Consider the following 21,262-nt stretch of genomic DNA (forward strand, 5'->3'; position numbering starts at 1 on the left):
ATTGCTGCTGTCAAAGTTGCACCAGCCACGCTGGAGCACGTAGCAGATCCAGACCAGAGGGGTGTCTTTGTACCATCAACAAATTAAACACTGTTTTTAATTCCCCAAATTTTCTAGTCCTGATGCATGTGGTCGCATAGAGTCACATCTTGGTTTGCTTAGATATCTGATAAGACTGACATCAGAAAGGGATCTGGCTAACACCCAAGTTTTTGGCAGGAATAACGTGCACTGGCTCGTGTGCTTAGATGCAGCTTGTTCCCAAAAACTCTGTAACCTCACAATCTCTAAAAACACAGCTATACTAAGGTTTGTACTGAGGTTTACTAAATGTGCAGCAAACCTATACCAAGCCTTGGTTACCTAGCTTTTGTGCAGTCCTGCTGCAGAAGAGTCTGTACTTCCATCTTCCCTGTGTAAGGGCACTTGTACCTGTGACAGACGCTTTTGTGAGGTGCCAGGCAGGATCTTCTTGGAGAAATGACACTGCAAAAGTCATCACAGGTTTTAACAGAATCACAGAGGATTTTCCTTTATTCAGGAGAAATGCTGCTGTCCTGGGGTGACATGAAAGCATTTATGTAACAGGAACAAGCTTTACTGGGAAAAAGCAGATTTCTGGGTTTCAGGAAAGGTTATTGCTGATTTATTGATTATTGGAGTGTCTACAATATTTTTTCCCCTTTCCCCTCTTTTTTTAAAAAAATAAAACTTCTGGAAACAATTTTAAAGCACGTTTCAATCATGTTTTCAAACTCTGAATAAAAGCAGAGGCTGAGACACATAAAACATTACAAGATCACGCTGCAAATTTCAAGTGCAAGTGAAAACCCAGCACCTTATCTGGGGCTATTCCTGTATTTGGGGGATTTCCAGTTGTCACTGCTGGCGTTTCGATGTGAGCGTTGGTAACACTTCGCTGTAAACACGCTCGTGGAGTTTGCGACAACTAATACTGTTTGGACTTGGGATGTTTTTAAACAAAGGGGGTTTAAAAAAAACCAAACCAAACCAAACCCAAGTTACAACAGGAGCGTGGGAGCAGCTGTCGCTCCCGCGAAGGGATTTTCTCAGAGGTCGGTTCAGGGAAACCTCTGGAATCACCTCGCCGCCGCCGCCCCGTGCGCGCAGTTGCCCGGGCGTTCTGTGCCTCCCGCGGGATGCCCCGGGGGCTCGGCCTGCCTCGGCGGCTCGGCTTGGCCCCGGGGGCTCGGCCTGGCCCCGGGGGTTCGGCCTGCCTCGGGGGCTCGGCCTGCCCCGGCGGCTCGGCTTGGCCCCGGGGGCTCGGCTTGGCCCCGGGGGCTCGGCCTGGCCCCGGGGGCTCGGCCTGGCCCCGGGAATGGAGCGCAGCTGCTAGGCCCCGCTCGGCGCGGCTGCCGAGGCCTGTGCGGGGCCTATGCGGGCGGAGCCGCCGCCCGAGCACAGCGGGTGGCGGCGCCCCGGACCCCGCAGCGGTGCCGCAGGTGCGTGTGGGCCGCGGCGGAGCCGGGCGGGTGCGGCTGTCGGGCCGTGCCGTGCCGGGGCTCCGCTGCTCTGCCCGGCATGGGGCGACCCTTGCCCGGCACGGGCCCGGGGGTGGTGCCCGCAGCCCCGCCCGCAGCGCCCCGAAGGAGCCGCAGGAGCCCGGTCAGGTACGAGCCCCGCGGCCCCTGCCCGGGCCAAGGGAAGTGGCGCCGCCCGCGACCGCACGGCTTTGGGGAGCTGGTTGTGTTTCAGGGCCTTCCACGGCAGTGTTACAATGAAAGAACGTTTGCCTGTTTTTACACTGTTTTTACAAAGAAGTAGCTGCCTTTTTTTTTTTTTTTTTTTTTCCCCACCCCTGTTTCTCATAAATAAAGCGCAGTAGGGGAATGGTCTCGTGGCTGACTTGTTTTCCTGACTCCCACCAGTCTTCGCTGCCCTCCAGCTTGGCCGGAGCTGGGGACAGCAGAGGCTTTGAAGCTCAGTGTCAGTCGCAGTGATGCTAGGAAGCAGATGCTGTCATGTGGATCCCACAGAGTTAATGTATCTATGGCTGTCAAGGATTTCCTGTTTGTTGGTGTGTGAGCAGCCACGTCCGTGCCCACATACCCACTTCTCCCGGAGTTCCTGTCCATGTGAATCAGAACTGTGTGGTCAGGCTGCCTGCTGTTCCTGATACAACACTTTTCTGTTCATCTCTTTTCCTTATTTGTTGAGGCTACTGAAAAAGGTGATAACCGAAAGAATGGGGAAAATACACTTACAGGTATAAACAAAGGAATTAGTGATTTTTATGGGGGGGGATGGGTATGAATCCCTATGCTGTGCAGTGAATAAATGTCATAATTCTGTTTGCTTGAGTTTATTAAGTCAAAGCTGGAGGTATTCTTCACGCCATTCTGTTTCAGGAGACCTTGGGACCTTGAGTGGTTTTTTTCCCTGTCAACTGAGCAATCTGCTTGACAACCACAAACAAAGACAGGATCTTTTTCTCTCTTGTCTGGGAAGCTCTTCTTCGAAGCTGAGCTTTGTATTACTCAAGCTTGGTGTCCTCTGCTTGGCACATCGTCGAGTAATTCAGACTGATTTACAGTGTTGCAAACACGCAGTGTGTCTGTGCAAGGCAGAGCACTGGCATGTCATCTTTATTAGGATGACATTTGTCTTTTGGAAAAGTGTACTCACTCATCAAATCATCCTCATAGCAGTGTGTGTTGTGGCTCAGCAAGAATGGCTTTGGCAAAGAAGTCAGAAAGAGTAATTGGGAACTCTACAAAACTTCAAAGTCCTTACACCACAGACATTGTTCACTTGCTGCATATTCTGAAATGGAATACTTGCATTCACCTGGCAAAGACATTTGAGTTTCAGGTCTCTGAAATGGTGCCCCCGTTTCTGTGAGATAGAAATTTGCTGGCCAAAATAGTGTAAACAATCATGAAAGCGTATGTGCTTTTTTTTCTTTCTAAGCACAAGCGTTTTAGTTTAGGTGATCTGTTGCTTTGTTCTAGTGAAGAATAGGGCTTTCTTTTGATTTGCTTGCTCTGTTTCAATATGACTTCATAAAATAAATTTATGTTTGCTTCATAGATCCATCACTTCTTCATCTAATAGGTATGTTGGAGCAAAACTGCTAGAAAAAACTGTTTGTCTGATGCCTGAGGCCTCTATAAAGTAACAGTAAATGTTGCTTCTACAGGGTTAGCCGCTCTCAGTTTTGGAGAGCAAATCCTGGGGAAGGAGAATGAGATGTGGCTTCCTCCAGAATTCAGGAAGCCACACTGGTCTGTTGTGTGGAGCATGCTGGGCTGGTCAGACACTGACTTGTGCTGGTCTTGGAGAGGGGAGGGATGGGCTGAGTGTCACCTGTGGTTGGGAAGGGGAGTTTGGATGGGGCAGTGCTCAGCATGGAGCATTTCATGCCTACCTGCTGGGGAAGCAACAGTTTGTGTCCCCCCTTGCCCCTCCAACTCTGTGTGCTGCCATCCTCCATTGCCACTATGGTTTTTTATGATAGGGGGCGGGAAAGGAGAGAGGAAAAAAAGGATGTTGAGCAAGTATGTCAGAACTGGGGAGAAGTAGTATGTATTTTATCCTTAGTGATGCTGAGGAGTGCAGGGAAAAAGCTTGAGAATTCTTGTAATGAACAAATTATGTAGCAGAAAAGAAGACCCCTTCCATTTGGTCAGAATACCACCTTATTTTCTTGATTTTAAACTGGCATCCCCCTCACCCTCCTCCAGCAAATTCTGCTGTTTTTTGCTATTAATCCTAAAATATCCAGAACTCTTTTGCAGCAATGGATCCATGCCTAGCTTTTTGTGCTATAGCTGCTAAATCCCTCATAGTTCTTTTGTATTGTTCTTCCCTAGGCAGGAAGACTAATTTGATATTTTTTTTTTAATCTTTATTCTGTGTTTAAATTTGTTCTGGCATAACCCACCTCTGAACATTTAATATAACTTCTGCATCTCCAGGCATTATCATAAATGCATGTTTTAACAACCAGAGCAAGTAGGGTAAATCCAATACTTTAGGTATGCTTTATGCGGAACTTTAGCACATTTTTGCATTCAACTAACTCTGGGACTTTTTCATTTTCTTAAAGTCCTATTCCACCTCTGGGGAAGGTAATTTTTGTTTTACTGTTAATATGTGTAGAAAATTTAAGAAATGTACATGGGCTTACAGAGAGTTGGATTATACCTCAAGAGACTCTCAAAATGGATTTCCTGCATTTAAAATTGTGCTGTTTAGGTAATATATTAAATACATTAACATTTAGGTGATCTCTGTTTTCCACTTTTAAGAAAAAATATGCAGTTTAGTGGACAAACATTTGGAATTTGCTGCAGCTCTTTTCAAGATGGTTCTTTGGAAGACATGATATCTGCTTTAAAATTTTTGTGTCTTTTTTATTAAAGGAAAATTCCTAGTAAGAGATACTATTCTGCCTGCAATAATAATGATTCTTATTAGACACAGAGAATCAGATCTGTGTGTACAGTCTGTAAAGGACTGTAAAGCACTGGCCTTTTTGAAACAATTAACCAGTCTACATGTTCATTTGTGAAAACAAATAATGTAAGAAAACTCTTATAAATACTTCTCTATGACGTGTAAGAGAATAGATAGATGTATAGAAATATAGATGATACACATATATAAGTATTTGCAAGATTAGAGCCTGAAAAATAAAATGAATTCTATTGAAAACACTAAAAGGAAGGGAAAAGTATATTCTAGTGAAAGAAAATTTTGTGATTCAATACAAACTTTGTTTTTTGCAGAGGCAGCAGGATTGTGACTTACACTTACACAGTCAGCAACTGGAAAAATGCCAGATTCTGAAAGTAATTTGCAGTCTTCACATGAAGATGCTGTAAATGGTACTTCAGTCTTGAATGAAATGAAAATTTCTGATGAAAAAGGATGTGCTGGAAAAAAACCAGTGACTCAGATTGAGAAGAATGGCTATCCCGACTCCATATACATAAATGCAGCTAAGATTTTTCAAGGCATTCGTACTGAAAAGAGTAAGGATAGACTCCTGGTGCGGTATGGCGAGAACTCAGAACCTCCCATGATGGATTTTAAAGATGAGCATTCCAAGCGTGTATCTTATGAACTGGCTTTCAATGCTCTAAAATGTAAGTATGAAACTTACCCAAGAATTGCCAACAGAAATGATGCAGCAGAGAAAACATGGAAAAACAAATGTCTAGTGTCTGCCTGACAGCAGAGACCTGAGGAAATTTTTGTTAAGCTTCAGGTTATTACAGAGTCACAGATTCACAGAATATTCTGTATTGGACAGCACCTACAAGGATCATCAAGAATGGCCTATACGGGGATTGATCCCACAACCTTGGTGTTACTAGCACCCTGCTCTGACCAGCTGAGCTCATCTCAGTGGTTCTTTTCAGATCCTAATTATGGATGAATATATAAATTTACTAGACTACTCATATCCCTCAAATGTTTAAATATAGCTAAGTGTTATTAGCATGTGTGAAATCAAAACATTTAAAGCTTATTCTTTTTCATGTAAATAGATTACATAGGATTGCTACTGTTGGTGATTGAATTTGCCCTCAATTTTCATGTTTAAAATTATAATTTAGTGATTTACAAAGTTTACATCCATAGAATTTTGTAGACAGTACCATAACTTATCAACATTTTCTCCTTTTTACAGATCAAGATCTTCTTGAAGAAATGTTGTTAAATAGTAAAACTTACCCATGCTACTCAATAGTAAGTGAACATTTTTGTGAGGCATTTTTATTTTCTGTGTTCATATAATTAGCATGTTTTCTGAGGATTCTACAACATTCTTCAAAACAACCTTTGTTGTTTCGAACTACATGATAGCCTTTGACTGAAATATTGCTGATCTATTTACATAGTTGTCTAAAGCATCCATCTCCAAACTCTGTTGTGAGATTCTGTTGCAATTAATTGCTGGGAGTCAAAACCTTCAAAGAAAGAAGTGTGAGAGTGAGCCATGAACTTTATTGCAACATAGTACTTTTTCAGTGATATTGTCCATGTCCATGTGCTTTCCTTCCCAGCTGTGTCCCCTTGTGAGCAGGGAAAAAAAAGTTTCCTACCTATCCTTGGGAGTTGGAAAACATGGAGTGAATCCCATCAGACAAAAAAGTGCATTGACCCCATGGTTCATTTCCTGGGCAAACAGTACTGTATATAAATATTGTACTGGCAAAAACTGGTCCAGTTTACTCTCTTGACATGCTTTCCTTCTTTGACATGGAAAGAAATTCTGGAGCTGGCAGAATATTCTGCTGTTCCTTCCAGCTTTGTCTTCGGTGCCTTTGAAAATCGCAAGATAAACTTGAGCTGATATTGTTTGTGGAGGTTGATGTGAGCAGGCAAATGATCTAACATATTTATCTTTGCCTTGTTTTTGGCAAGGAAGTAAGACTTCATTGTTAACATTTTGTGTTTGGTGGTATTTCCCTAATTACTTCAGTTTTCTAACTAATTCTGGCCATATTTGTAAGAAGGTGAGACTTTCAGAAGGTGTGTAATAACTGTAAGAATTTAATGTAAAGAGGTAGACAGTAGTAAGTGAAGTGCAGTAGTTATTGTCCTTAAGCAGGAGATACTTCCTGGTTTAAACATTCACACAGATAAAGGAGGTTTTCTAACTGAGCATTTTGGATGCCACACATGGAAGAATCCCACAATAGAGGAATAGATAGACAAGAAGTTTTTGTTAGCTTAGCTATTTAACAAACTACTTTATGAAGAGAATAATTTCAAAGTTTCAATTCTGATAACATTAGAAGTTAAGATACAATATTTTATCTGTGTGCATGGAGAATGTTTCTAATTTTGATAATCTAAATCACACAAGTTTTGAGTTTTAAAAAAATCTTTTTTAAAGAAGTGTTTTATAAACTCTCCACAAGTAATTACTTTCATATTCTTTCAAGCAAGCGTTTAAGGGTTTTTAATGCCTTTTACATGGGAGACTGCTGTTTGATATGGATCTTTTTGCAGAAATAAGGCATGCTTTGGGTGCCTTTTCTCTTGCAGCCAGATGAGTTAACCAGCTTGCTTGTTGTGATGCTTTATGACCTACAAGACCGAAAGTTTAAAAAACGGAAGATTTTTGCTGAAGAGGAACTTGTAGAAGAAGTTCAGGAAATAGGGGATTATTTATACAGGTATAAGTGCAAAGAGCTATTTTTTGTTGATATAGATAAGCAAAAATGAAGATTTGTATAATCAGTGCCTTTTAAAGGTAATTATTAAAATGTCTTTCACCTTAAAATTTTGTGGGATTTTTTTTTATGAGAGCCTAGTTTGAAGGCAAATGTTCATATTTGTATAGATATGAAAAATATAGGTAACAAACTATATTGTGGATTATTTTGTAGGCATCATATCTTATTTTGGCATTTTTGAAACTTTTATACAATTCTAGGAAGGAAATTAAATATTCAGTAAATATTCATAAATGCAAATGTAATAGAGTCAAGAGGTCATGGAATGGAATAACATTTGTCTATTTAGCAGTACTTCTACTATGAAACGTTGAGAAATATTTATTATTTTAAATATTTAGAACAAAAACCAGATTACAAAAACATTTTGATATTTATTATCTCTTTCATCAGTCAGTTGATTAATTCAAAAGGCATTTATTGGACAAAATTGTGTTGCTGCTGGATTTAGAATGGCCAAAAAAGTTAATGAATCTCTTAAGTGCAAGGTATTTCTATAGGGCAGTAACTAAGATATCTGAAGTAGTTCACCAGCAATTTTTATTTATTTTGAATTATCATGTATCAAGAATATGCATGAAGCCTGTGGGAAGGAAAGACTGGAAATATTTTCTCAGACATTTTAATGTAATAATAATAATAAAAGTGACTCCTGGTTGCCATCATACTTGTGTTGTTTCTGTACATGTTTAGGGGCCAGCTGCCATCAAATGCTCATTCTGCACATATATGTATTTACATTTTCAATCATGCAAATGAATCTGATGGTTGTATTCCACACATTGTACTTCCAAAACATGCTGAGATTTTCTTTGAGCTGCCTGAGAAAATGGATGTGTTTAAGAGTCACCTGTTATAATTCCAGTCCTGCCTGATTTAATTAAAATAATCTTAGCTATTGACTACCACCTTGCATCTTCTGTTGGCTAGGGTAGAAATTGTTCTGTAACTCTACTTTCCGTTGCAGCTTGCAGAAGGTGTCCCTTTTGGATTTGGTTTCTGGGCAAGATGGTATTGTAACAGAAATGTTGCATGCTAATAGCTGGTGAAAACATTTAAAAACTTATGAAGCTTGTGACTGTTTTTATAGTTATAGGACCAAACTGGCAGCTGCACTAGCACGATGTCGCATCAAATATGATGCTCTTTCAATTGAATACTTTGTACCAGAAACCATATCGAAGCAGGAAAAAAAGGCTTCTGCTTTACCTGTCTGTTTTTGGATAAACACATTGAAAATCAGGTAAGGTCTTTATCATCTGATATTAATGTTTTTGCATATGAAGTGATATAGTTTGCTACATACTCGTTTTAGAATTTCCAGGTTATATTTTTACTAGTAATTAAAAATTCTTACAGGAAGCTCTGCTTAGTCCAGTACTATTGTGTTTTATATTTTTTTAGCTTTTATATATTGCAGTAATGGTATTTCACAGTTTTGAAACAGTTCTAACTATTCTGTCTCTTGTGTGGGTCTTTCATGAAATAAATGAAGAAATAAAGTTAGAAAAAAAAGTATAGACAAGTTAACTTGATGAAAAAAAAAAAAGACAAAATGTCTTGAAAAGTAGGTGTAGTAGTGTAAACCATAATCTTGGCAAAGGGTGTTAAGACCCTGTTAATAAATAATAATTTATTTATAATAATGAACCTGCTGTTTATTCTGTAAGGATAGTGTAAGATTAAAAGACACTTTAACCTGAGATTAAGACCTGAGATTAAAATACACTTTAAAAAAATCCTTATATTCTGTAGGCTACTAGATAATGTAACACTGATGTTCCCAGTTCTGTACTTACTGATACATGTACCATACCAGATTATCCTGTTATCTGTTTTGTTAGACAGATTTTATTAGACAGTGTAATCCATTTTATAACATTTTCAAGAATTTTGTTTTACTACTGTTGTCTTTCACAAATGTTCAGTGCTTAGGTTGTAGGCTTTTCAAGATATTGTATCTTACTTCAGGTGTGACTTTAGAACCCTTAAACAGGAAATAAATAAAAGCTGCTCCATTCATTCCAGGTTTAATTAAATTTATGGCACTGTCTGAAACAGCATTTCGACAAACATCTCTTGCTATATATACCTGTAATACTTCATGATATTTGAATTGCTAACCTCAGCAGTTATGCCTTCATTTCATTTACACAAGGATTCTTTCAGTACCAGCCATTAAAATTATTGGTGAGCTGGGCTAGATTGAAAGCAATTGAAAGAACTGAAGCATTTCATCCGTAAATTTATAACAAAATATATATATATATAATTATATTAATAATTAATAATTATTATATTTATATATTATATGAAAGATAAATTAATAATATTTTTTTTAGTATTTACTACTGGGTCTTCTGAACACATTGTTGTTTTAATACTTTGAATCATCCTCAGACACATACCTGTTTTTTAATTAATTGTATCAGATTTATTAACTTAATTATTTCAAATCAGAACTTACATGTCTAAAGTAGAGTAAGTTTCCCTCCTGCATTAGACAGTATGCATTTTATACCTATATACTTATGCATACGTATACACACAAAATAACAGAAGAAAAAAATCTTATAATCAATGTAAACTATGTTGCTTAAGTAACTCATATATTTAATGGTCAGAGTTGTATGTTAACAGCCTTGAAGATGTTATCAGAGATTTGGAGATGAAGGGGCTCAAAAAGGTTGAATCTGTGTCAGACTTTGACCATTATACGTATGCTGTGGACCAACACTGCCATGATGTATTGGTTTTTCCTTCCTCCCTTAGAGAAGAACTGCTTAATTTAGATCTTTTTGCAGATTGCAAACTCTTACTGCAGGTGAGTTGATGTTCAGCCTTGAGTCAGATGATCTGCAAAATGAAATAATTGCTTTGTGTTAGAAAGACGTTGTGTATTGTGTGATTATTCTATTAAATCTGTCAGGCAGCAACAAACTCTCATAAGGTTTTGGACATGTGTAATAATTAGGTTACAAACTGATCCACTTGCTAAATTTAGCATATGTCATGGTTTTAAAGCAGCAACTAAAAAATCACTAGAAAACTTACTTATTTTCTTGCTGTGAGATATGGATTAGAACAAGAGCAAAACAGGCTTAAAACTTAAAAGGAATAAAGAAAGTTTATTAACAAACTACAAGAATAACAGAACCAGAATAAAACTTCCAGAAAACCTCTTTTTCTCTCACTACCCAACCATTTCCTTGTTTACATGACAACATAGAGACAAAAAACTTTGGAACTCTGGTGTTTAAAACAGTCCCAATTCCTGCTAGAATATTTTCATCAGTCTTTGTAGAGAAACAGAAGTCTTCTTCTGCTAATCTATGGAGTTTCTCACAAGAAAACTATTTCTGTTATAGTTTCCTATTTCTCTGATGTCAGCTGCCTGGAAATCTGCCATCAGATTTTCTCCTCCCATTTCACATCTCTCTGAGGTGTGTTATGGGCCATGAGTCTAGAGATGTCATTTTTAAGGATGAGTTATTCAAAGGCAAAAGTTCTTTTCATCTGTCTCTGTGAGCTTCCCTGGAAAAAGAAGTTTTCTCTTTGCCTCAAGCAGCCCCAAATCTTCAACTCTTACTTCTCCCCTTCTGTTCCAGCACCTCACTGTATCACAATTACTCCACCTTTTGCTCAAAATCCACACTTTGAACACTCTATTCCTCCCAATATACTCTGTCATGAATTAAAGGAGTTTTTTCAGGACACTATTGTCTATCTCCATAACTTTAACAGAAAAATATTTCAGCTTAATTAAAGCATCTCCTTATTCTCTACCTCTTCTGAAGCTTAATTCTTTTCTTTACTGTCTCTAATAGTTTATAAAGTCTCTTTACATGTTGATTACTCTCTTTTTCTTTCTCTGGAAAAAAAAGATTAATCTGCAAGTCTCATCTGGGTAATGATAAGGTTAAAATCTTGCCCAGGCTTTGTAGATGGTTCTGTGATCTCTGCTGGAGCAGCGGCTGGAGCCGTCTGCGATGGAAGATTCTTCATGGCTGCTCTGCAGAGTGTGGTCACTGTCTCAGCCTGCTGCAGGTCAAGAGCGCTTTTCTTTCTTTACTCAGCAGTCTCTGGTGAATTCAGTCACAGCAAAAACTGCAGCCGAGCCAGGGACCGGCCTGGCCCGGCCAGAGCCCGGGGCAAGCCCCGCAGGCCCCATCTCCCGGCCGGGAGCCGCTGGGCCCAGCCCAGCCCCTGCCCCACAGGGCCGCATGGCCTGGACTGGGGACAGGAACCCAGCTAAAGCTCTGTTACCTTTCACAAACAGGAAACAAAGAGACAAATTCCCAGGCTTAGGTCTTAAGGTGGTGTTCACAGGTTGATCTCACTTTTCAATGGTTAAAACTGGTGTCAATTCTTAGAAATGGCCAGATGTTGGCCGGGAGAAAAATTCCCATCAGCCTCCAGCAGTTTTAACTTCCTTAGAGAAACAAAGTTTCTCTTTGTTTTCTTAAATGCAAATCTATCACAGCATACTAATGTCAATGCTTATAATCAATAGCTACAATTAAGTTAGTAGAATGTTTTAAATTTAATCTTAGAGCTGTTGAACTAAATATAAAAAGTGATCAAAAGAGGCAGTCTCACTCCTGAAAATGTGAAGAAAGTTTCAACAGCTCCATAGGCTTTCCCCCAGTTAGTAGATAGTGGTATGCTATTGTAATATTTCTTCCTCTTCAAATGCATGTTTGTGATGGAATGATCACACTTCTTTGTATTTTGTGCAAAATACAAAGTTCCTTGATCTTCATAACTCCCACTGGTCTTTTTCCTGAATTGCCATTGTTGGACTCCCCAGTGAAGTTTGGTGGGAGGTTTCTGTTCTAGAGTAATGGTTTGCAGTAACCATGCAACAACACAACTATGAATTATCTGAATGGTCTGATGATTTTTGAGTGCCTAGCAGAAACATTTCAACCAGCATTTTCACTAGATGTGTGAAAACTTTAGCCTCAAAATTTATTGCTCAACTTAAAGTGACTCAGTATTCAATACTCTATTTAGGTCTGTTTAAATATAATACTTACAGAAAAAAACTATAGGTGACAGCCCTAGAGATAATGGAAACAAATTCTGAGTGTTTCTACTTAAAAGTATTCAAAATGAGTACATGAAACCATCAAAACCTCTATCTCTGTGGTGGGTGGGTGGTGCTTGAATGCTGTATGTACATAGACAATGATGTGAACTCAAAGGCTTAGCACTTTCCTTAATCATCAGTTTGTCAGATTTGGTGCAAGACCTGGCATCTGTGGTCATTATCTTCACTCCTTGCCTTTTTAAGTAATTTGTTAAAGTTTTCTTTTAATCACCAGTGCCAGTACTCTTGTGGAGCTGTCCCTGTGTTTTCTGCATTCCAATATGCCTCTCTGTTGTTTGAATTTCAGCAAAATCTTGATCTTTGATCTACAAGGGCAACATTTCTCCTGTAATTATCATCAAGAATAGTTTTGCATTTCTCTGTTAAGGTGTCTCAGAGGATTAATTCTGCCTGAGTTGTATCCTCTGCTTGTCTTTTCTGGAACCAGCTGTTGCTAGGAGTGCCTCCTTATGGGGATATGTACTTTATTTTCACCTATAGATATTATGCTTTTTTATGTATTTTTAGAATTAAGTTATTTAAATTTATTGAGTGACTGCTTGGTTTTGTAATTTATTTAATTCTGTATTAGCAGATATCCCTGATTAATTTTTGTCCCCCCTTCTCGCCTATTTGTTATGAGAACTATGAAATACTTTCCTAATTTGGAAAAGAAGGTTAGCATCCATAGAAACCAAAATAGTTGATCATACTTAATTTTTGTGTCATTGTTTTGTAGGATAAGTCTCGGAGCCTTGCTGTACACGCTGCACAGGCGCTGTTGAGTGGAGGTGGTGATGTTATAGTGGCTCATGTAGGTTCCCATCTCACTGTTGCCCATATGTCAGTGCTGACAAACCACAGCACGTCCAAAATTTTTGTTTGTGGTGTGAAATCTTCAGCAAAAGAAGAAGAACTGAAGAACAGTTTCAGTCATATGGGATGTGAAAGTAGGTGCTAAAGGAGTTGGTATTCAAAAAGTATTGTAATACAGATGTGTGTAATATCTGTAATTATGGACTTATTCTATCAGAACCTCCTATTTGGAGGCTTGGGCAGTAACAACTTTTTTGTCACAAGGTCAGCTGATAGCTCTTCAGCTACAGACAATTGCAGTCTAACAATATCATAAATGCAAGCTCCTGAAACATTGGTGATTTTTTCCATAGAAGTAGCTACTACGTACCAGTTGGTGTAGCTGGTAGCTGGGAACTTTCTGGTGTTTTGCCTGCTGCTTTCAGTCTGATTTCCAGATGTTTGAGTGCGTTAACCCAAAACCAATGTACTTGTTCAGTTTACCTGGAGGACACAATCAGGACAGAATGCAACAAGATTGCAACCCCATTAACTGTCTTTTCAGTGGAAAATGCAGCCCTTCAATCTGTTTGAAATCCATAGCCCATATTTTGGAGGATCTGAATCAAGCATGTTCTAGCTCTGTTGAATTCTGTGTAATACCACAGTCTCTTCACCTGTATCACCTGTAGGCAGGCCTGCTTGCAGTCTGTAAGTGTTGAGTTTTCACTATTTTTCAGATATTTGGTTGTTACAGGAAGACTTTACTGAGCTTAAACCAACAGACCCAAGATTTGAAAAGGCAAAAGTTATTTTGCTGCTACCACAATGCTCTGAACTGGGTGCTGGCAATCCAATGGAGCTTATTTTAAGTGAACATAGAGGTAACTTAATTAAAATAATATCTAGCTCACGCTTTCTGGTAGAAATAGAACCAAGTATTGTGGTCTAGACAGTGTGGGTGCTTCAGTAAATTGTATAATTCCATTAAAGAAACCTTCCTTATTTTAATTACTATAAAACATATAAAGTAACTTGCATAATTCTGTGACTGCTTCAGGTTGATAGTATGAAAGTTTGAGGGTAATTCTGGGGAGCAGAGTGTGTATAGCTTTTTTTAAGTAAAAAGACTATTGGCAGAAAATTTATTTCAAGATACCAACATGTATATAATTTTCTGTTGGATTACATTCCTTTATGGCCTATTTGTGTAAGTTGTGTCACTACAATTTTCATTAACTACAAGCAAGTAAGAGGTACCAGTAATTACAGGTAAAGAAGTAAAGCAAATAAATCAGGCATTCCTTGGTATTCTAATTTGTAAAACCTATCTTCCCACTGCGCCAGTAACAACCAGGTCTGCTTCTGCAAACAACTGAATTTTCAGACACTAATACAAATTGCAAGACTAAATTTACTACTCTCTGCTTTTAGATGCAGGATTGCTTCAAGACCTTTTCCAGGGATTTGTGTCTGAGGATAAACTCAGAATTCTTGCTGAGACGCAGCTTAATGAGTTGGTTCATGCACTGAAATGTAAGTGTGCTAGTTTCCCAATTTCTGGGAAGACTCTGCACTATCAATTCCATTGTATTATCACCAGTTTTAATATAGTTAAAAATACACCAATTACTCTATTAATTGACAATAAGCATGTAACCAAACCCCCTGAATAATGATTTCCTCCAGTCTGAAGATGTTTCTGTGTCCTAGTGTCCTCCACACATTAATACAAGACTCTTCTATATTGTGTAGAGAACTAGATTATGGCTTAGTTATACTCTGCTTTGGAAATTATGCAAATGTAGTCTCCCTCTGTCTGCATGCTGCCACTTTCTTCCTCTCTCCTTTGGTAGCTGTGTGAAAAAACTGGAGACAGCTTTGACTTTGCTGAAATCTGCAAATATTTGAAAATACTTCAATTATTTTGAAACACTAGTGATCAGGAGGTGAAAGTGACATAATTTTAATGATGCTTTTAATCCTTACCAAACCACTGTCTATATGAAGAATCTGAAGAGTAAAAAAAGTTGTGCTTTGTTTTGTAGTTAACAAAGTACAAGCTATTGTTTACTGCACTTGTTCAATTTACCCAGAAGAAAATGAACTTGTAGTGAGAAAAGCACTGGAATCTGGAGTGGAGGGAGATAAAGTACGACACAGGTACAGAATTTCGCTTTGGCCTATCAAATTTGAATTAATTTCTGCATCATTTGTCAGGGTCATTGAAGGGATTCCTGGTGAACAGTGACTTATATACATCAATAAAATATTACCACTGTGTTTTTTTTTCCATTGAATAAGCAGATATAAAATCAAAAATCTGTATCATAAGACATAAGAGTTTTATTTAGTAATGCGAGGAGGATGTGAGCCTTGTAGCCTGTTTTATCAAGTTCCAAGGAACACAGAAAAAAATCCAGATCATGGTGAGAACTTGGAAACAAAGTTTTGCAGACTTTCCATTAAAAGTGAACTAACCAGCCAAATTAGGATATTACTTTCAAATATTGAATACATTTCTCTGTAACCATCTTTGAATAAAGCTCTGTTGCCAGAGGGTTAGTGGAGCATTAAGGAGTAGGACTCTTATCTTACAGTCCCCAGTGAAGAGGAGGGGGTTATAATTACAAAAGGACATTTTGATAGTATTTTTCTGTACTGAGACAGCTTAATACTAGTTTGCCAGGCTTATGAGCCATGTCCTTGAGACTGCTTTATAACAGCCAGGCATTTCTGGAATACAAGGAGAACAGGAGAAGAGGCTAGTTCTTCCCTCCCCACTGATGCACTGCAAAACTGTAAAACTGGAGAAAGATACCTCAATTAGAACAAATAGAAAATTTTCCTAACCTATGATTTTTAGCTTAGATATTTATTATGAGCACATATAACTCAAAGCCAACACCTCTACAATTTCTGCAAGCTGCTTAGTGTTTTCAGACCACTCCCCAACTTCAGGGACAACTTGATAACTCAATAATTACACACCTGATAAAGAACATAGTTTTTCTGATTATGTATTTATTAACTGGTGATTAATATACTTAATAATTGGGAAAAAAGGGGGAATTACTGAAAAATGGAAAAAACCCACTTAATTCTAAAAAGATGAATTCTCATGCCTTTCTTGAATTGCAGTTTTTTAGAATTATAATAAAGCTATGTTATTGAAAGACATAATTTGAAAATTACTTTTAATGTATCCTTGTTTATTTCCTTTTATATTCTTAAATATTATTTTCTGGTCTTCCATTTCTTTTTTACAGGCTTATTCCTTCTGTTTTTTCTACAAGTTCCAATTCAGAGTCTTCCACTGAAATGTTTTTCAAAATGGAGCCATCAGAAATTTCCAGTGGTTGCTTCCTGGCTGTTATAGAGAGAGAGGTAAGCTATGAAAATAACCATTTAAAATCACAGGAGATGAGTACTGCAATTTTCTACAGAAGAATAAACAAAATGAAACATTTTAAATAAAATTTCTGTCTGCTCTTCAGCTGTCTTAAGACCAAAAGACAGGTGAGCAGTTGAAATGTGCTACTTCTGGAGTTTTATGCTGAGCACAGTTTTAAAAGATGTGCCTGTTCTTCTGGAGCTGTTCCTGATCAGAGCAGGCCTTTGATCCAAGTCAGTGCCAGCAACATCCAGAGGAACTATTATCACACTGTATCACAGTTATCACACTTTGGAATGACATACACAGCTTGATTAGATACATGATAAATGGTGTCTAGTATTGTATTTGTATCTATTTGTATTTGTTATATGTGTCACCAAGATTTTCCAGTATCCACGCAGTTGAAATCTTAATCCCTATGGGTGACACTATTATTATTTGAATAAAATAAGTATGAACATGTTTCCTTCCCAAACTAAGGCGTATGCAAATCTGGCTTGAAAGGCAGGGGGCTTTTGCTGAGTAAACAGAAAAGTCTTGGCATGATTCCTGAGGAAAGGCCTTAAAGGGCTAGTTTGCATCTCTGAGCATCAACATGTTCCTCTTGTCTCTAAGAAAAACACACATTTTTTTTCCCACCAAAAGTAGAAGGGCTGTGAGGAAGAACTAATCAGAATTTCATTGCAGATTAAAGATAGGAGATCTTACTTGGTTATTTGTAGCATTTTGCGTCATACTGCAATTACAGTGCTTGAAAGAAGCTTGCCTCTTGGGAGAACTTAGATTCTATTAAGAGTAAGAGAATTACATATGAAAAACCTTTCAAGTTACCTATTACTGACCTCTTTCTTTACAATATTAAATATTTTTAACTTGGTCTGAGTTTTATTAATCATGGTATGTGCATCTCTCTACCATATTGTCTCTCTCCAGAGAAACAAACACTTTTGTTGTTTCTAATACAAAGAAGCAATTGCTCCAATGGCCAATTTTAAGGTGATTCAGGATATGAACATTTTCCACAATGTAGAAAACATGTACTTATAATTTAAACTGAAATTCCTCCTTTACAGAAACCTTCTTCTTAGCTAGCTATAAATTGTTTCTCTTCCATCACTACATATTTGGATGTTGACCTGGTTCTTAGTTTAAGAGCTCCTTACTTATTATCAATTACTTAGTATTATGAGCAAGAACTTTCATTACAGTGAAAATTATTAATGTTTAATATTACTGATACTTGTGTATTTTAGTAACTATTTCTGATACACACACACAGAAGGAATGGATATGTATGTTCTTACAGACACATTACAGAGCAGGTCAGTGTGGGAGTGTGTTGGTTTTGGCTCGGGGAGTTAATTTTCCTCCCAGTGACTGGAGTGGGGCTGTGTTTTGGATTGGTGCTGAACACAGGGTTGACAACATGGAGATGGTTTTGTTATTGCTGGGCAGGGCTTACACAGAGCCAAGGCCTTTTCTGTTTTTCATATGGCCAGGCTGGTGAGGGGACTGGGGGTGCCTGGGAGGAGACACAGCCAGGACAGGTCACCCAAACTGACCAGAGGGATGTTCCAGACCATGTGACATCATGCTCAGTGTATAAAGCAGGGGAAAGGAAGAGGAAGGGAGGACATTAGCAATTATGGCACTTGTCTTCCCAGGGAACCACAGTCTTTATCTTGACCCAGTTCCCTAGCTTTACTCTTCCAGTTCCTTCCCAGATCCTGCTGGTGCGGGAGTGAGCGAGTGGCTGTGTGGGGTTTGGTGACCAGCTGAGGTTAAACACAAGTCAGACACACATATTATAGAGCCCAGAATTGATTTTCCCCTCTGGTCAGTAGAGAGGAAGGCCTCTGAAGAACAAATGCTCCAGTACCTCTTTACACAAGCCAAGTTCTTAATTCTGTGAATAAATAGTTTGGTTAGCATTTATCACATGTGACTTAAGTCCTTCTGCTAGATTCTGCTGTCTTTTTCTCATGGAGTAAATACTGAGAAGCTCTGTATTGTTGCTTAGATTCATTTCTGTATTGTGGCTTAGATTCATTATTGTTTCCTGTAAAATTTTCAGAAAGATATTTCCAAAAAAGTGCCTGCTAAAGACCTTTTGGCTTCTGCTACAGCAAAAGAACTACTAGATGGCATTGTTGAAGAAAAACCAAAAGAAGAGGTGAAAAAGCAGAAAGTAAAACGTAAACGTAAGGCTGCTGCTAGTGATAATAAGCCAAAAGCTGCAAAACTCCTTCACCGCCAAACTGGAGCTAATGTTAAGGCTGAAGTTCCCGTGTCTAAAGCAGCCAGTAAGATAAAAGAAAAGCATGAACGCCCGAAAAAAGCGGCCAGTGGCGTACAAGAAAAGCATATGCACCAAAATAAAGCAGCCAGTAACACACCAGAAAAGAAAATGCACAAAAAAAAAGCATCCAGTAACACACCAGAAAAGAAAGTGCACAAAAAAAAAGCAGTCACTAACACACTGCAGAAGAATGTGCAGCAAACAAAAGCAGCCAGTAACATACCACAAAAGAAAGTGCACCAGAAAAAAGCAGTCAGTAACATACAAGAAAAGAATGCGCGCCAAACAAAAGCAGCCAGTAACGTATCCACGTCTAAAGCAGCCAGTAACACACCGCAAAAGAAGGTGCCCTGAACAGACAGCTGTGTTGGGCTGAAGAAATCTGTGAACCCTGATTCACTCACAGCCCCACTGGAAGTGCCGAAGGCCACATCTCACCTGTCATCTCTGCGCAGGGCGCATGAGACAGACACCTGCTCAAAAGGCACGTGCAGAACAGAACAGGGTTGTACTGAAGGCCCCAACAGTCACTTGGCCTCCACTGACAACACCATATGAAAGGTTGTAATGAAACAAAGCCAGGGTATTAACTTAACCTTGCTTTCATGGCCAGACTGGAGCACAGGGTCCAAGTGGTTGGATATTTCCACCACCCTGCTCAAAAACGGTCAAGCCAACTTGGCTACATGAACCTTTCAGACTCAGCCCTCCCTTTGTAAAGAAGGTAAAAATTCCTGTATATTAATCAATACTCTTACATTACAGTATATCTTTATGCAGAGATAATTTGGCCTTGGGAAAGATATATTATAGGCTATTTATGTAGAAATATCCATGTTAGATAGTAACTTTTAATCCAGTAATCACACTAAAGTGAATGGAGCTCAGCTGCCTAAGATAACTGATAGACTGTTGGGGGAAGTGAAGTGAAAAAACTATAGCCTCTTGCTATACACTTTAAAGTGACAAGTTAAATCATACATACAACCCCCCAAATGATTTAAACCTGTACTAGTAATCAGTTTCAAACTGATGTTTTTAAAGTGAGACTGAATTTTTTAAAGTGGATTTTCTTTACAAGCCCTAGATCCCATTTTTGTGAATTTCCACTTAAAACTGATGCATAGAAAATAAGCCTTGCACAGTAAGCCTGTTAGCTCATTTTTTATTTCTAAAACTAGATGTGAACTTTTGTACACGAAACTGGCTGAGTACATTAAAGGCCCTGCATAGGCTCTCTAGTACGTGTTCTCTTAGTTTCCACTTAAGTGTGAATTGAAATACTAACAGTGAAAAATAGATCAAATATTCTCATGCTAAAAACACTGAACTGTCATCATAATGTTATATCAAACTATGTCATGGTTCATAACTGCTTTTTTTATCAATTTCTTAACATAAACAGTTCTTAATTGAAAAGAGCTGCTACGGTCAAAGTAACATTTTTATAAATGTTACCACTAGTCAGCTGAATAAGGACTGGACGAAGAGTAGCTGCTTGTCTTTGGAAACAGCCATGGGCTTCTAAGCTGCTCCCTTTTGCTAGCAAAGTTAAGATAACTGTAAAATATCTACAATTGTCTTGTAATCTGAGTAGAGGATAAAGGGAGGCACAGAGATACTTTTAACAATAAATATGATTTGTATTTAGAACTTGTAAAAATGAAATAGACACAGCACAGCAATACAGAAAGGCAAAGGTAGCTGTGGCCCAGAAATTTTCCTCTAGGCAACCATTTCAGGTACTTGGCAAGAGTGTTGCCAGGAGCATCACCAATATAGTGTGGAACTTAACCATTTGCCAAATGGGTCTGGATTTAGACCCATTCAGAGAAAATGTTGTAACATCTCTATTTTGTCTTCAAAATAGTCAGTGTCACTGGGTCAGCAGTACCTTTTTAAGAAAAGATGTGAATGATATTACACCAGCAGTGTAGACAGCTGACTCTTGTTCATCTGATAAATATCCTTGCTTCACTGAATCAGTGAAAATTTCTTTTAGCATTTTAATCTGAGCCAGTTGTCCTACTCAAAGACATCCCTCACCTTCTGCATATCCCTGTGAGCAATCCATGCTCCTAAACCGTCCCAGTAACATGGTGAACTCTACTCTTATTTCTGAACAAACTTGTAAGGATATATTCTAGGAGGAGGAGAGATTCTACATGTTGGATACAAGGAAATGACACTATGGAGACTTTTTTTTTTTTTTCAATATATGGTTGTTAAATGCTTGTTAAATAAACTTAAGAGATTCTGCAGTTAAAGAATTTTTTTTTTTTTTTAAATAAAGATCTGTATCATTCCTTATTAAAGTTAAAATTACTTGTAAAACAACATGTGTCTAATAATAATAGAATTTCTGGGCTACTTACGTAATATGTGCCTTGATGTTCCACACTTGGCCTCATCTTGCTCTCAAGAATTTGCCTTTTTAACACAGTACGGAGGTTAAACCAGTTAGA

General features: G+C 38.4%; 1 protein-coding gene across 2 annotated transcripts; it reads left to right on the forward strand.

Annotated features, from left to right (window-relative positions):
* Positions 1-1,421: 1,421 nt before the first annotated feature.
* Positions 1,422-21,064, forward strand: NSUN7 (NOP2/Sun RNA methyltransferase family member 7). 2 transcript variants are annotated; one of them, XM_086891303.1, is made up of 12 exons: positions 1,422-1,631; positions 4,752-5,111; positions 5,660-5,718; positions 7,024-7,154; positions 8,305-8,457; positions 9,855-10,038; positions 13,046-13,256; positions 13,842-13,985; positions 14,536-14,637; positions 15,150-15,264; positions 16,371-16,488; positions 18,573-21,064. In XM_086891303.1, the coding sequence occupies exons 2-12, from the start codon at positions 4,799-4,801 to the stop codon at positions 19,149-19,151; spliced, it is 2,109 nt and encodes a 702-aa protein (XP_086747429.1). In that variant the 5' UTR covers positions 1,422-1,631; positions 4,752-4,798; the 3' UTR covers positions 19,152-21,064. The 2 variants fall into 2 exon arrangements, with proteins under 2 accessions (XP_086747429.1, XP_086747430.1); XM_086891304.1 differs by having other exon boundaries at positions 9,987-10,038.
* The last annotated feature ends 198 nt before the right edge of the window (positions 21,065-21,262 follow it).

Source organism: Cyanistes caeruleus, chromosome 5 (genome assembly GCF_971803275.1).
Source record: "Cyanistes caeruleus chromosome 5, bCyaCae1.hap1.1, whole genome shotgun sequence".
Classification (NCBI taxonomy): Eukaryota; Metazoa; Chordata; class Aves; order Passeriformes; family Paridae; genus Cyanistes; species Cyanistes caeruleus.

Excerpts from the sequence above, each read along its gene's own strand:
- NSUN7 (XM_086891303.1), top strand. The coding sequence starts at position 4,799 with ATGCCAGATTCTGAAAGTAATTTGCAGTCTTCACATGAAGATGCTGTA. Across the intron at positions 10,039-13,045 it reads ATTGCAAACTCTTACTGCAG|GATAAGTCTCGGAGCCTTGC; the intron begins GTGAGTTGATGT and ends ATTGTTTTGTAG. Across the intron at positions 14,638-15,149 it reads GTTGGTTCATGCACTGAAAT|TTAACAAAGTACAAGCTATT; the intron begins GTAAGTGTGCTA and ends TTTGTTTTGTAG.